At 44.1% G+C, this 17,425-nt stretch overlaps 1 protein-coding gene across 1 annotated transcript; it reads left to right on the top strand.

Moving 5' to 3' along the window:
* Positions 1-6,287: 6,287 nt before the first annotated feature.
* PRSS54 (serine protease 54) lies at positions 6,288-17,344 on the top strand. Its single transcript, XM_032284062.1, is given in 6 exon segments — positions 6,288-6,315; positions 6,318-6,374; positions 6,642-6,819; positions 11,759-12,017; positions 13,500-13,631; positions 16,593-17,344. Coding segments are annotated over 6 exon segments (1,176 nt in total). The 5' UTR covers positions 6,288-6,290; the 3' UTR covers positions 17,118-17,344.
* Positions 17,345-17,425: the final 81 nt, after the last annotated feature.

Below are 17,425 nucleotides of genomic sequence, written 5' to 3'. Positions count from 1 at the left end.
ACGGACACCAAGAGGAGGCAACAGATACTGGGGCCTTCTTGAGGGTGAGGGGTGGGAGGAAGAAAAGGAGCAGAAAAAATAAATCAATAATCCTAATAAACATAAGAGAAGTATACATATCAATTAAAAAGACAGAGGCCCAGCACGATGGCTCACGCCTATAATCCCAGCACTGTGGGAGCCTGAGGCAGGTGGATCACTTGAGCTTAAGAGTTCAAGATCAGCCTGGACAACACAGCAAAACCCTGTCTCTACAAAAAAAAAAAAAAATCATCCAGGAGGATGGCTTGAGCCTAGGAGGCTGAGGTTGCAGTGGGCTGAGATCGTATCACTGTACTCCATTTCATTAAAATGTTGTGACCAAAGGCTGTCAGGAACCTAATCTTGTTATTTTCCCAAGGAACAAAGGTTAATTAATTAGTTCAGTGTTTGTCAGGACTTTATAAAACATAGCTATAGCGAATAATGAGAATCAACAGTAGTTCAATTTACCAGGAATAGTTAACAATTCTAAACTTATGTATTTGGGCAAAAATAGCCTCAAAACACATAAAGCAAAAATTGCTATAACTATAGGGAGAAATGGCAAATTCACATAACAGGAGGCACTTTTCTGAATGATTGATGGGTCGGGTAGACAAAAATTCAGGAATAATTCCGAAAATTTGAATAGCACAGTCAACAAGCTTGAGGATAACTGGCAGACACAGACAGTACACATTTTCCTCAGGCAAACGTGGTACAGTTACAACAATTCTTATCACATATTGGCCACAAAGCACGTCTCAGAGATTTTGAAGATTTCTATTCCACAGATCACATTCTCAACCAACTGGGTTAGAAGTCTGTATTTAAAAAGGTAAATAAAACTAGTCAAATGTTTGGAAGTTTAAGAACACATTTGCAAGTAGCTCAAGAGTCAAACAAGAATCACAATGGAAATGTAAAAATAGAACTGAATGATAAGGAAATCACAACATATCAAAAGTTAAGACATAAGAGAAATGGTACTTAGGGAACATATAATCCCTTAAACGCCTATATTAGAAAGGAGGGCTAAAGTTAACACTCTAAATGCCACCTAAAAATTTTAGGAAAATAACATAAACTCAAAGAAGGTAGAAGAAAACAGACAATAAAAGATAAGCGCAGAAAATAATAAACTAGAAAACTAAGTACAAACAGAAGTTCAACAAAGAAATGTATACTCTGATATGTGCTGGAATCACATTGGAGACGCGAGACAAATGATGCTGGCACATCTGGGTATCCACACCACGCACCAAAAAAACGAATCTATACAGAGTAAGGACTTACATGTGAAAAACAAGACTTCAAGGTTTGAGGAGAAGATATAGTAGAATAGATCTCTGATGCTGAGCTAGGGAAGAATTTCTTTTTGTGTGTGTGCTCATCACATTTTACTTACCAAATAAATATTGGAGAAATAAAAAATTAATATCATGTTTTCATATACAATCACCATTATAAAATGTAAGTGATTTGAAGGCAGCACAGTCCTGTAGGCAAAAGCCATGACTGAAAGTGTGACCCACCTGACTTTGAATGCAAGTGCTGACATTTATTCACTTATAAACTTGGAAGATTTCTTTATATATATATAAATTTTTTTTTTTTTTTTGAGACAGAGTTTTGCTCTGTCGCCAGGTGCCAGGTGGAGTGCAGTAGCGCGATCTCGGCTCGCTGCAACCTCCGCCTCCTGGGTTCAGGCAATTCTTCTGCCTCAGCCTCCCAAGTAGCTGGGACTACAGATGCGAGCCACCACACCCAGCCAATTTTTATATTTTAGTAGAGACGGAGTTTCACTATGATGGCCAGAATGGTCTCGATCTCTTGATCTCGTGATCTTCCCATCTCGGCCTCCCAAAGTTCCGGGATTACAGGTGTGAGCCACCGTGCCCAGCCTATATATATTTTTTAATTGTACTTTAGGTTCTGGGGTACATGTGCAGATCATACAGGATTGTTGCATAGGTACATACATGGCAATGTGGTTTGCTGCCTCCATCCCCCCATCACCTATATCTGGCATTTCTCCCTCCCCAACCTCCCCACTCCCTACTGTCCCTCTCCTAGTCCCCCTCAACAGACCCTAGCGTGTGATGCTCCCCTCCCTGTGTCCATGTGTTCTCATTGTTCAATACTCACCTATGATTGAGAACATGTGGTGTTTGATTTTTTGTTCTTGTGTCAGTTTGCTGAGAATAATGGTTTCTGGATTCATCCATGTTCCTACAAAGGATACAAACTCATCGTTTTTTATGGCTGTGGGAAGAATTTCTTAAGACACAAAGAGCCCTAACTGAATAAGATGAATACATGTGAGTTCATGAAAATTAAGACTTCTGGTTATTCAAAAGCACCGTAAAGACATCAGGCCTGGGTGTGATGGCTCATGCCTGCAATCTCGCTACATTGAGAGGCTGTGGCAGGAGGATTGCTTGAGTCCAGGAGACCAGCTTGGGTAACAAAATGAGACTCTGTCTCTCCAAAAAATAAAAAATTATCCAAGTGTGGCAGCATGCACCTGCAGTCCCAGCTTCTCAGGAGGCTGAAGTGGGAGGATAGTTTTAGCCTAGGAGGTTGAGGCTGCAGTGAGTCTGTACTCCAGACTGAGCAACAGAGTGAGACCCTGTCAAAAAAAGGAAGAAGGAAGGAAGGAAGGAAGGAAGGAAGGAAGGAAGGAAGGAAGGAAAGGGAGAGAGAGAGGGACAGAGGGAGGGAGAGAAGAAGGAAAGGGAAGGAAGGAAGGAGGGAGGGAAGGAGAGAAGGAAGGAGGGAAGGAAGGAGGGAAGGAAGGAGGGAGGTAATGAGGGAGGGAAGGAGGAAAGGAAGGTAGGAAGGAGGGAGGGAAAGAGGGAAGGAAGGAGGAAAGGAAGGAAGGAAGGAGGGAAGGAAGGAAGGAAGGAGGGAAGGAAGGAGGAAAGGAAGGAAGGAGGGAAGGAAAGAAGGAGGGAAGGAGGGAAGGGAGGGAAAGAAAAAGTACAGGCCACAAATTGTGAGCTATTCAAAAGATAATCACAATGCATATTATGAATAACATGCAGACTGCATGAGCAGCTCTACAATGACAAAAAGAAAAAAAACCATGCAGACTGCATTAAGAATTTCTACATATCAATAAGTAAAAGGCAGACAACCCAACAGAGAAAAAAGAATAAAAGACACAAAGATTAACTTGTACGCCCAATAAACGTGGGGGCATATCCTAAACCTTACTAGAAATCAGGGAAATGCAAATCAGCAACACGATATCATTTTGTACCCAATTGGTTGGCAAAAAATTAAGGCTGACAGTAACAAGTTGGAGAGAAGGTGAATAAATGGAAGTCCACATACATTGCCGGTAGGAGTGCCAATTTGAGCAATCACATTAGAAAACTACTCAGCATTCTTTTATAAAGTTAGGCATATCTTAACATATCCTGTGACCTAGCAATCCTACTCCTAGAGAAACTCTGCACACATACTTAATATAGAGCTTAGGCATACATCCACATGGATACAGGTATTAAGCAAAGAACAAAGGAATGAGAAACACATTCTGAGCCACCATGTTCTCACCTGGAAAGTTCAGGAAATGCTTTGTCCTGCCAGGATGGCTGCGGATTGCAAGCAAGGAAATGTATGGTAATAAAAGCTCTTTGAGGGCCGGGTGCAGTGGCTCATGTCTATATAATTGCTAATGCTTTGGGAGGTTTAGGTGGGAGGATCACTTGAGACCAAGAGTTGGAGACCAGCCTGGGCAACACAGCAAGGCCCTGTCTCATTAAAAAAATATAATATGAAAAATTAGCCAGACCTAGTGGTACAGGCCTGTAGCTCCAGCTACTTGGGAGGCCAAGGCTGGAGGATCACTTGACCCCAGGAGTTTGAGGCTGCAGTGAGCTACGATTGCACCACTGCACTCAAGCCTGGGCAACAGAGCAAGATCCTGTCTCTAAAGACAACAAAAAATAAAAATTAAAAATACAGCTCTTTGAGAACTGTGATGTGGAACAAACTGAAGAATCAACTTCCACTTCTCCCACTGCCAAAAATTTTTTGTTCTTGTAGCAGAAGCTAACCTGCTCCCCCCAACCCACGACCCTGCACAGGGTTAAAGGTGAGGGAGGGTGGTAAGGCTGGCAGGACATCAGGGGAACCATGGGGGAATGAGGTAGGGGCTCCCTTTGGACCTCACTCATTTTTTTTTTTTTTTTTGAGATGGGGTCTCACTCTGTTACCCAGGCTGGAGTGCAGTGGTGCAATCTCAGCTCACTGCAACCTCCACCTCACCTTCCTGAATACCTGGGACTACAGGTGTGTGCCACCACACCTGGTTAAAGTTTTGTATTTTTGGTAAAGACAGGGTCTCACCATGTTGCCCAGGCTGACCTCAAACTCCTGAGCTCAAGCAATTCGCCCGCCTCGGCCTCCAAAAGCGAAGTGATAAGCATCAGCCACTGCGCCTGGCCAGGCTTCACTTTCTCACCAGCCTTCCTGCCATCCATCAGTCGTTCACCTACCCATCCCGTAAGGATCTGCTGAGCGTCTGCACCAGCGGCCTGAGCATCCACCCCCCTCCGCGGCTCCATGGACTGACATCTTACCTCAACCTTGTCGTCACTTCTTGGGCCTGGCATTTGGGCTGAAACCAAAGCTAGTTACAGTGGCTGGGGTGGCAGATCCCATCTGGGCCTCTGGGTTGGCAGAGCCAGTCTGGTAGCTTTGACTGGACCCGGAAGCTGAGACACTAAAGAAAACTGGGCTGTTTGAAAGAAACCACACTGGGAGTGTAAGACGCTGACAGGGGCTGGAAATTCCAAACCCGCCACAGCTGTGGGTGTCCTCAGTCCAGTCTGACAAGCATGTGTGGACACAGGGTGGGCGCCGAGTGGGGTAGACAGACTGTGGCCACGACCAAAGAGGACTTTGTGATCTAGTAAAAAGGATGTCTTCTCAGGCAGACTAGGAGAGAGCCTGGCTTCCAGAAGAGCCCTCCCAAGGCTAGGCAACAAGGAGGCCTTTCATCCTAGCTCCTCCTAAGTCCCCAAGTCCAGACATTTGCTTGGCGATGCCATGGTAACCATGATGCCACAATGGAACATTCTTCCCAAGGCGGTAGAAGAAATCCCTCTGTTGAACTCTACTGTGTAAGGCCAGCGTGAGTTCATTTCTCCTTGAGCAGGAGCAGTTCATGGAAGAACTCTGAGGACAAGAAGCATACAGTGTCATGAGTGGAACATGGTGACTTAGAACAGTGTACATGGGTTCCTTGGGCTTCTGTGCATTGCTTGACAGCTGTGTGACCTTGGGCCAGCTACTCCATGTCTCTGAGTATCAGTTTCTGAATCTGTAAAATGGCAATAATGAGAGTGTCTACTTCCTACTGCAGTTGTGCCAATGAACTGAGCTAAATGCTGGGCCTGTTGCAATGTAAAGACACAGGCTGTTGGCTGGGCGTGGTGGCTCACACCAGTAATCCCAGCACTTTGGAAGGCCAAGGCGGGCAGATCACCTGAGGTCAGGAGTTCGAGACCAGCCTGGCCAACATGGTGAAACCCTCTCTCTACTAAAAATACAAAAATTAGCCAGGCATGGTGGCTCACGTCTAGTCCCAGCTACTCAGGAGGCTGAGGCAGGACAATCACTTGAATCCAGGAGTCAGAGGTTGCAGTGAGCCGAGATCACGCCACTGCACTCCAGCCTGGGCAACAGAGTCAGACTCTGTCTCAAATAAACAGACAAATAAATAACAACGAAAAACAGGCTGTTAACAGTGAACAGGAGCCCTAGTGTTCTTTTAGTCAGCAGGGTTTAGTAGGAAGGGTAAAACCACAGCAGAAGCGTTAACCCCAGGGTGGGCTTCCACTAAAACTCTACTTTTCTTTCAGCAGCACTTTATGGCTGCAGAGTTAAGGCAAGGATTGAATTCCACGCATCAAAAAGCAACCCTTTTCAGAGACGCAACTCTCTGGGGCGCGCAGCGGCTTGGGCTGGATTGAGAAGAAAACTGACAAGAGTAAGCTGCCTTTTCTCCTCGGGCCATCTTACGAAGCACGGTGAGGGCCAACTGGTCCTGCCTCTTGACTACACAGAACCAAGCACTAGGGATGTGACAGGTCAGTGCCCTACATCCTGGAACCTTTGTTGGTAGAAAGAGGGAGACCCTCTGATGTTGGGGAGGGAACGCATGTGTGTGGGAAGAGGATGGAAAAGAGTCTTAGAAAACCCTGCATGTGTTTGGAAGAGGATGGAGTCAGTGCGTTTTGTTTCCCCAGCTGCCCATGGTGCCCGCTGTGGGTCTCTCGGGATGGCAGAGATGCGAGGGATGCTGCTGGTGCTGCTTGGCCTTCTCCACTCTTCCACCAGTGAGTGTGCTGCTTTCCTCCCTCTGACTTTAGCTGCATGTGTGGCACAGAAGGGGATTATCCAGGAAAATGAAGTGGTCCTTACTGTCCAGGGAGGGGATTCAAAGATGCCACCAAGCATCTTTTACAGTGAAGAAGACACACTGGGAAAAAGACAGAAATGGAGGCTTCAGGTAGCATTAGTGATGATCAAGACAGACTGCCTGCAGGACAGAGGGTCCTGAGGTCTCCTTGCCCCAGCAGTGAGGCCCTGCACCCGCTCCACAGGTTGTGGCATCCAGAAAGCCTCCGTTTTCTATGGTCCTGACCCTGAGGAGGCCTTGGTCAACAGCATGGAGTTCCCGTGGGTGGTGTCGCTGCAGGACTCCCAGTACACACACCTGGCTTTCGGCTGCATCCTCAGCGAGTTCTGGGTCCTCAGCATCGCATCCGCTGTTCAGAACAGGCCAGTGCCCCTGCCTTTGGGGCCCGCGGCATCACCGGGGGTGAGGGTGGGTGTGGCTCTGCTTCCTGCTCAGCCTGGGGAGGCCCTGAAAGGTGGCTTCTGGGGGACAGGGCTTTTTACCGGTTCAGCGCTTGTGCTGCTGTGAGCCCTAAAATCACCAGTTGCCAAGGCTGATATCTGCTGTGAGGACTGCTGGCCTCGCAATGGAAAAATCAAATGATGAGTCCTCCATTCAATGCAGGTGGGATATTCTCTCTGAGTTTACTGCCATCACAGAGGCACTGGCTCCTCACACTAGAGTCCCCATTGCTTATCCCATTCAGCCAGTCCATGGGAGCCCTTACCCTAAAACACTCGTGCAAACGTTACTGCCATAAATACATGTATACAGAGAAAAGCCTCGAAAATACAGAAGTGCTTTTAAGAGTCCTTATCTGTCAGTGCTCAGAATGCACGATTTCTGTTTTCTTCTTTTAGCTTCTCTGTATTCTGCAAATTCTGTACAACAAATCTTCATTCTTTTAAACCAGAGAATAATCATAAAGGTTATTGAAAGAATGCTTTTGGTAAACATTTCTCACTTTTTGACCCAATGGCTTCATTTTTGGGAATCAACATTTTTATGTACAAAGTTGTTCCTAGGATGGTTACTTACACACAAAACACTGAAAAGAAACCTAATGTCCAACTATTGAAATGAAATTATAATTTTCATTTATATTTTAATTATATTTAAATTTATAATTATATAAATTTTAATTAATTTTAATTTATAATTATATAATTTAAAATAATTTTAATTTATAATTTAAATTAATTTTAATTTATAATTATATAAATTTTTAATTTATAATTATATAAATTTTTCATTATAATTATATATAATATACATTTATATGATACAATATAAATATATATTATACATAATATATAGTATATATGTAATTATATGCTCTATTAAAATGTAATATACATGTATATTGTAATATATGTATCTGTAATATATATGCATACAATATTATATGTAATATATAGTATATAATATATAATTACATATAGACACACAAAGTATTGGGGGAGAGAGAATAATAATGAATTGGCTAAATAAATTATAATATAAATCCTTGATGGAATATTATGCAGCTGGTGAATAGTTTAACATAGGATTTGTATTTTTAATACATGTACGTTCCTTGACATGTACAGGTAAACAAGTAAATAAATAAATAAGAGATAAAAAAGAATAAAAAATATTCAAAAAATACATGTATGGCTATGCAGTAGCTCACACCTGTAATCCCAGCACTTTGGGAGGCCAAGGCAGGCGGATCACTTGAGGTCAACAGTTTGAGACCAGCCTGGTCAACATGGCGAAACACCATCTCTACTAAAAATACAAAAATTAGCCTGGCATGGTGGCACACACCTGTAATCCTAGCTACTTGGAAGGCTGAGACAGGAGAACTGCTTGAACCTGGGAGGTGGAGGTTGCAGTGAGCAGAGATCGTACCACTGCACTCCAGCCTGGCTGACAGAGTAAGATTCTGTCTCAAAAAAAAAAAAAAAAAAAAGAAATACATGTGCATAGTAAAATATTCATGAGAAACCAAAGGATGTACAATGAAAAGTGGCTCCTTCCCTCCCCCACCCCTCAGTCACTAGTTTTCTTCCCTTGAGCCACATTCTGTCACCAATTTCTTGGCTATTTCTTTTTAAATACTCAATATACTCATGGATATCTATATACTATAGGTCTGGCTATATTGATTCTTGTATCTATTGACAGAGAATTTTTCTTTCCCCTTGTATTAGTCTACTTAGGTTGCCATAACAAAATATCACAGACTGGGTGGCTTAAACAATGGAAATTTATTTCTCACAGTTCTGGAAGCTGGACATCTGAGATCTAGGTGTCAGTAGATTTGGTTTCTCCTGAGGCCTCTTTTCTTGGCTTGCAGACAGCCACCTTCTCACTGTGTCCTTACATGGCCTTCCCTCTGTGCCTGTGCACTCTTGGTGTCTCTTCCTCTTCTTATAGGGACACCAGACCTGTTGGATTACAGCCCCAGCCTTATACTTCATGTAATCTTAATTACCTCCTTAAAGGCCCTATCTCCAACTATATGGTCAAATTGAGGGTTAGGACTTCAACCTACAAATTTTCAAGAGGATCCAATTGAGTTCATAACACACCCCCGACACACCCACAATGCAAGTGATAGCACACCATATACATTCGTTCATTCACAGCTTTTTTTTTTCACTTCACCATAAATTTTGGAGACCTTTTCTTATTGGTACATAAAGAGCGAATGCATTCTTTTCATCAGCTGCATGGCAGCCTGTCATGGAATTACCGTAACTACACAGTCCTTTATTAATGGAACTTTGGGCTGTTTCCAATCTTTTACTACTGCCAAAAATACTGCAACAGACATACCTGTACACACATTATTTCACACACATGCAAGTGTACCGTAGTGTAGACAACCCAGGAGTAGAAAGATGGGGCTAAAAAAAGACATGCATTCAAAATCCTGAGCGCTACTGCCAACTAGCCCTCCATAGAAATTCTGTTTTCTATGTAGTATTTTCCTTATGGCTATTTTCTATCTAGTCTGCTCTTTTGTTTTTTATTTTCTCTTTGACTCAAGGGTTTTATTAAAGACAGAGCATTATTTTAAAATTTTATTTAATTTTCTTTTAGAGATAGCTTGCTCTGTTACCCAGACTGTAGTGTAGCAGTGTGATCTCGGCTCACTGCAACTTCTGTCTCCCAGATTCAAGCAATCCTCTTGACTCAGCCTCCCAAATAGCTGGGACTACAGGTGCATGTCACCATGCCCAGCTAATTTTTGTATTTTTAGTAGAGACAGCGTTTTGCCATATTGGCCAGGCTGGTCTTGAACTTCTGAAGTCATGATCTGCCTGCCTCAGCCTCCTAAATTGCTGGGATTATAGATGTGAGCCACCACGCCTGGCCAAGACAGAGTTTTAAATGTCCAGATGTTAGAGTTTTTTGTTTGTCTTCTAACATTATTGAATTACACAATGTGGTGATCTATTTGGATTTGTTGAGATTGTCTTGTCTACTACTATGGGTGGTCTATATGAATATTTTTCACAGGTAAATTAAAAAGTTCATTCTCCATGCTCGATGTATAATTTAATATATAAAATTGGACAAGGAAGTCTACTTGGTCTGTCCTAGACTGTCAGAGGTGAATTAAAATTGCCTACCAGTTGGGCGCAGTAACTCACACCTATAATCCCAGTACTTTGATTAGACAATACACCCAAACTTAATTAAGATGACGTCGTCTTTGTTGGTCTAGGTGTCCAAGGATTCCTTCTTTGTCCCTAAGTCCAGCAACTTTATTAGTTGTGCTGGATCTCCCCCACCTGCCCCTTAAGATCCACTCTACTCTTCTACCCTGCCAGGCCCCAGGAAGCTCACCTGTATTGATTATACCAGTGGTCTCTCTTGCCTTCTGGATTCCAGTTGGTTTTGGCCAACACACACATAAGAGACAAGAGATCAGAGGGAGCGGGGAGAGTGAAGTCAGGGTCCTTATTCCTCTGCGTGCTACTGCAGATTTGCTGTTGGTTGCTTTACCAGCTCAGTGACCCACTCTACACAGCTCTGTCTGATCACATCCTCCCCTCACATAGGGCCCAGAGGTAGTGTCAAAACAGTGTTATAGCCTCAGCAGGAGCTGTCTATAGCATGCAGTGCCCAGTGCTGTCCTTGTGGTTTCCCTGTATCCTGCCTAGACCTTTGTAAAGAGTCCCTTTATTAAACTCACCCCAATTTACCTTATTTGAGTAGAACATTTCTTTCCTGTTGGGACCTGACCAGACTATGTCTCAGTGTTAACTACTCCAAACTATAGAGATAGTGGACACTCAACACTATTGGAGATAGGTTAACTAAATCCAAACTACAGAGTCAAGTTTTAGTTCTGAAAAGTTTTCTTAAATTATATCTTGAAATATTTTTCCTGTTTCATCATTTTGGTTACTTTCTTTGTAGTCAGCTAGTTCTGCTGTGACTGCCTTATCTGTCATTTTCCTCTCAAGCCTTTAAAAATCTTTGTTAATTTTCATTTCATTTTGGTCACATTTCTCAATGACCCAATTGTGTTTTCTGTGGGCCCTATTTTCCTTTATGCTGCTTTTGATTTGGCTTTCATTTTGGTGATGGTCTTGATTCTTTTCTCTTCACTTTCTTGCTGAGAACATGCTCAACCAGCTTTTTCAGAGCTCTCTGGCAGTCAATGTCATTTATAACTCTTGCACTCCTGCCATCCTTCCTTGCATCAGCCCTTCCTTTGACTCTGAGATTTGGATTCTCCAGTGTCTCTTGGTTTTATGGTGTTTATATTTGCTCCACATTCTCATAGTTTCTTGAGTGATTCCCAAGAGGAGAAAGGGAAAACACCCAACTCAATTCTATTGTTATTAGAACTTCAATTTCTCCAAAATGTATTTACAGAATATATAAGGAAAGATGCTTGTTTTAAAATGTCAAGTACTAAAAGCAGGAGTCAAGATGACATCTTTTGTAGAACAGCAATTACTACTTTTGCAAACTACAATATGTAAAACAAAACAAAACAAAACAAAACAAAAAAAACCTATTCATAGAAAAGGAGTTCATCAGCAATAACATGTTAACAGATTATCTTTGGTCGGGGGGCAAATGGTGTTAAGATTGAAGACTCTCCAGGGTTCTGCAGGCTCGCAAAAGAGGGCACAAGCCTAGGGGTTCATAAAAGATTTCCTAGAAACTTAAGTCCAAAGGGGTGAGGAAGAATTAACACAGGGAATATGAACTGGATGAGTGTTCCAGGCTAAAAAAAATGTAAATAGGAAAACATGGAAGTGTGAAGCTTCCTTGGTATCTTGGCTTCTTAAGATTCCCTTGCTCTCTCTCTAGGAAGAACATTGTTGTTATAGTGGGTATAAGTAACATGGATTCCAGGAAGATTCGTCACACAGAGTATCCAGTTAATACCATCATCATCCATGAGGACTTTGATAACAACTCCATGAGCAACAACATAGCCCTCCTGAAGACAGACACAGCGATACATTTCGGCAACCTGGTCCAGTCCATCTGCTTCCTTGGCAAAGAGCTGCATACACCTCCAGTCTTGCAGAACTGCTGGGTGTCAGGATGGAATCCCACATCTGCAGTTAAGGCATTCCTCCTCCCAGAGGAGGCTGTGTGTGTGCTGGCAGTGGGGGTGACCTGGATAATCCAATCTAGGGCCTATCTTAATTTAATAATGGAGCTTGCGGCCGAGCACAGTGGCTCACGACTGTAATCCCAGCACTTTGGGAGGCCAAGGCGGGTGGAACACCTGAAGTCAAGAGTTCAAGACCAGCTTGAATAACCTGGTGAAACCCTATCTCTACTAAAAATACAAAAAAATTAGCTGGGTATGGTGGTGGATATCTGTAATACCAGCTACTCGGGAGGCTGAGGCAGGTGAATCACTTGAACCCAGGAGGTGGAGGTTGTAGTGAGCAGAGATCAAGCCATTGCACTCCAGCCTGGGTGACAAGAGCAAGACTCTGTCAATAAATAAATAAAGGAGCTTGCTTGAGGTTCTAGAGTTTGGTTGAAACCCTCACCTAATCAGTCAAGACTGAGAGCTTGCCCTTTCTGTGGCCACTCTTTTTTTTTTTCCTTTTGAGACAGGGTCTTTATCATTGTAGTGGTGCCATCACGGCTCACTGCAGCCTTGAGCTCCTTGGCTCAAGTGATCCTCCTGCCTCAGCCTCCTGAGCAGCTGGGACTACAGGCACAGGTCGCCACGCCTGGTTGTTTTAAATTTGTTTTTTGTGGAGACGGGATCTCGCTATGTTGCCCAGGCTGGTCTCTAACTCCTGGGCTAAAGCAAGCCTCCCCCTCAGCCTTCCAAAGTGTAGGGATTACAGGCATGAGCCACTGTGCCCAGCCAGTGGCCATTCTTACATCACATTGGTCCTTTAACTGCTAGCCCTACACCAAAATTGGAAGTACAGAGGCAATGGACAGCCTGGAATGAGTACAAGGGTATGGAGGGATGAGCGGATGTTAGACCCTGAACTACAGCTGACTGTCCTCTTGTCTAAGCCACCTTTAATGGATACTCTCTAGAAGAGGAAGAAGAGTATTCTCTGCTTGTTTATACATTCAAGTTCAAAGTGGAAGTAGTTTTCAGTAAAAACTCAGTCACAGGTTCTTATTTCTATGAAGAAAAGGGGTTTATAAGAACATTTCAGCCCAGGCACAGTGGCTCATGCCTGAAATCCCAGCTGTGAAAGGCCAAGGCAGGTGGATCACTTGAGGTCAGGAGTTTGAGACCAGCCTAGCCAATGTGGTGAATCACCGTCTCTCTTAAAAATAAAAAAATTAGCTGGGCATTGTGGTGCACACTGTAATCCCCGCTACTTGGGAGGCTGAGGCAGGAGAATTGCTTGAAGCCGGAAGGCAGAGGTTGCAGTGAGCCGAGATCACGCCACTGCACTCCAGCCTGGGTGACAGAACAAGACTCCATCTCAAAAAAAGAAAAAAAAAAAAAAAAGAAAAAAAAAGTTACCAACCCTTTGGGTATGTGAGTGGGAGTTGTGTTGAATTAGCGGTCTGCCTTCTCGTTAATAATCCCTGGGCTCTCTGTTGCATGGTCCAGACAGGAAATCGCATGACGATGAGTATCCTGAGGAAAATCTTTGTGAAAGATGTTGACATGTGTCCCCTACACAAACTCCAGAAGACAGAATGCGGCAGCCACAAGAAAGAGGAAACCAAGACTGTCTGCTTGGTAAGAACATCATGGAGCAGTAGCTAAGTGTTGAGAGTAAGCCTTGGTCACATCCAGGGGAGCCTCGGGACTCCCCCTCCCTAGATGGGGAGCTCTGTGAGGGCAGGGACTAGGGATTGGGATTAGTGGCTGTTTCTGGCGTGAATAGCACTTGGCAGACAGTACACACTCAATAAAAATCTGCTGAATGAACTAACCAGTCATGATTTTCAATGTTGAAGCTTTGTAAGTCACGGGTGCTTTTTAACTAGTTAAAAATGTGAAAGTCTGAGTCCAAACCACAAAGGCAGATATACTTTGAGCAGATTTACGGTGTGGGACTGCTGTATTTAGCTTCTAAGGAACCTAGACTCCCCTCCGATGCTATCAGTTATTGGGTTTTTCTTCTGTGAGAAGCCCTGCCCTCCAACCAGATGAGGGCTATACAGATGTGGCTATCTTACTGCCTCAAAAACAATGTGTAGAAGTCACACACAACTGGTTCAGGCTCCTTCATATCCAAATCTGGAGAAAGTGTGGCTTAGTAGGGTCACACAGTCAATAAAAGTTAGAGCAAAGACAAGAAGCTAGGCCTACCAGATATCCAGATAGAGTCTCTCTCCTCTACTCTAGAACTGCTTTTCTAAGAGGCTTATCACCCACCGTCCTAGAAATAACCTTCAGGACACCCCGATGGGGAATTTTTTTTTTCCCTAGAGGATCCAGAAGGGCAGGATTTTTAGAACAATGGGAAAAAAATAAATATACAGATATTTCTTTCTAAAAGTCTTTTTATTGCAAAAGCATGAAGGACTGCCTCCCACTAAGAAATAAATTTGTCCTTCCAAAGTTGGTGTAACATCTATTGAGTACCTACTCTGTACTGGGTCCTCTGCCAAGTAGGGGATCTTAACAATTTCTTAAATTGGATAATGTGTTAAAATACAGTGAAGATACAGCTTTTTAACAAAATTCTGCCCTCAACCATTCCATCAAACAAGTGTCATACTTCATCAGATCTAAGATGCTGCCAATTATAGAATGCACCAGCACTTTATGTAATCTCAAGAAAGAAAAAACTGCTGCCAGTTCAACTCTGAAGTCAATTGATTAAAAGACACATCCCAATTTCAAAGATGTTGCTTTCTAACTGTATATTCGACTCAATGGAAGATCCTAAGCTATTTATGCTCTAAGTGATCATCTTTTAAAATCTAACTGCAAAGTTCAGGTTGGTTTTTAACTGTGGCACATCTCTAAACAGGTTTGAACAGAATTATGCTTGTATACCATTTAATGGTGACCTGTCCCCTTAGAATTCTCTCTCTTGGCAATATGTTCTCAAGTGCAGAGGTCTTCAAAGCCACAGTTCTCACATGTAGAATGAACCATCAGGTTCAGAATCTGCCTATGGGTTTCTTCATCTCTGTTCTGGTGTAAATTCCGAGGAAAAAAGGGAGCTTTATTGAAAGAGAATACCCCGCTGGGCATGGTAGCTCATGCTTGTAATCCCAGCACTTTGGGAGGCAGAGGTGGGCAGATCATTTGAGGTCAGGAGTTTGAGACCAGCCTGGCCAACATGGTGAAACCCTGTCTCTACTAAAAATGCAAAAATTAGCTGGGCGTGGTGGTGGGCGCCTGTAATCCTAGCTACTGGGGAGGCTGAGGTAGGAGGATCGCTTGAACCCTGGAGGAGGAGGTTGCAGTGAGCCGAGATCTCTCCACTGCACTCCAGCATAGGCGACAGAGCAAGACTCCATCTCAAAAACAAAACAAAAAAAATTAACTGAGCATGGTGGCACATGCCTGTAGCCCCAGCTACTCAAGAGGCTGAGGTGGGAGAATCCCTTGAACCTGGGAGGTGGAGGTTGCAGTGAGCTGAGATTGCACCACTGCACTTCGGCCTGGGATACAGAGAGAGACCCCATCTCAAAAAAAAAAGGTGGGGGTGGGGAGCTGAGGCAGCCGCCTTTCTGCCTTTCTGCTGCTTGTGGTTGTCTGTTCAGATTGTTTCCTGTGGCTAATTGCAGCCCCACTCCAAACCATGAGAGCAACATGTCATTGCTTGGGCCTTCCAGCCAGGCAGGCCACACAGGTCAGAGGCGGCTGGCTAACCTGGGGATGACCACCCCCTTCTCCGACCAAGATGGGCCACGGGAGGGGCAGGAATTCCTTTGAGAGAAGACCTAGGGGTGTGGGCTCACGGCGGGTGAGGTAAAGGATACCTAGTAATTGCCTTGTTGCTTTTCCATTTTCCCCAACTTTTCAGAAAGACAATGGCCTTTGTAGAGACATCAAGATGATGGTAGCTAATATTCTATTTAGTGCATGCTGTGCCAGGCACTGTGTTGTGCCAGGTATTACAGTGGGAGCATATAACTGTGTTCCCACTTTGGCTCAGAGAGGATTTGGTCACTTGCCAAGGTCCCATATCTAGCTGAGGATGCCAAGCTTCTACTCCCTCACCTTGAGTTAGGTAAAGTGTGTGTGGCAGAATTCCCAAGTCCCAGAGGACTGCTTCCTCGGGAATGGTGAAAACCAAGAGCACGGCCAGCCAGCTGGTGAGCAGCTGCCAGGTGGCAGGAAGCGGCTTAAACTAAGGGTCGAAGCAAGGCAGAGAGGAGAAGGGAAAAGGTGAGCATTTCAGGCCAGAACGGAAACAAACACCAACATTTTAGGAATGAGAAGCCAGAAGAGAGGGAGGGTTTCGCCAAAGGACTGGAAAGGGGCAAGAAAATGAAATATGAACTGGGAAGCTATAGGCAACCTGCAGAAGTCACAGCTAATTTGCATAATAAAAGGAAAAGTCATCTTGTTGGAATCCATGGTGGTGGCTGCCTAGATTTGAAATCGTATCCTTTGCCCCATTTCCAGTGAGAACCAGTATAAACATTTCTAGGACAAAAAGTATATTGCACAAGGACAGACTTACAACAAAAACTAGGTTTTCTAAGACCCGAAGCCTTCTGTTTTTTGTCACAGGGGGACCCAGGAAGCCCAATGATGTGCCAGCTACAGCAGTTCGATCTGTGGGTTCTGAGAGGAGTCGTGAACTTCGGTGGTGAGCCGTGCCCTGGCCTGTTTCTGTACACCAAGGTGGAAGACTACAGCAACTGGATCACATCCAAGGCTGAAACGGCCGGCCCTCCCCTGTCTTCACTTCACCACTGGGAAAAGTTGATTTCTTTCTCCCACCATGGGCCAAATGCCATGACACAGAAGACATATTCTGATTCTGAACTGAGCCATATTGAATCATACTTCCAGGGACAAAGAAGGACCACCATGCATTCACAGCTAGCATCTAGGGATGGTCTAGATTTTAGGGAGAAGGGTGTAAGGGAATCAGACAGGTCTCCTGAGGTGCCTGTACAACCCTTATACTATGACTATTACGGTGGGGAGGTAGGGGAAGGTGGGTCTTCTGCAGGTCAGAACAGGTTGCATCAGCCCAAAGAAATCATCTTGGTTTCCTTTGTGCTTGTTTTCTTTTGCAGCAATATCTAGTCCAGGAGCTACGCCACCAAACTGAAGAGTAAGCTCAGAACGCTGGGTACCAGGCATTCACCATGCTGTTTTGGTGTCTGTTTTTGATAGTGGCACACCAGAGCTGCCACGGATACACCCATGGTGCACACTGGGCTGGCTCTCCCTCCTCTGTCCCACTCCCATGTGTGGGAAGGTCACTTTCATCGTGCTTGTGAACTAAATGCAAGCTAACAAGTGTCAAACCATTAGCGTACCCTGTGGTTCTTTCAGTGGTTAACAGTTCCAGGGGCAGGCTGTGAAAACACTCCCCAATGAGCAGATGTGGC

This window comes from Sapajus apella, unplaced genomic scaffold, assembly GCF_009761245.1.
Source record: "Sapajus apella isolate SASKATOON/1434 unplaced genomic scaffold, GSC_monkey_1.0 scaffold15, whole genome shotgun sequence".
Classification (NCBI taxonomy): Eukaryota; Metazoa; Chordata; class Mammalia; order Primates; family Cebidae; genus Sapajus; species Sapajus apella.
This window is presented reverse-complemented; position numbering and strand designations above follow the sequence as displayed.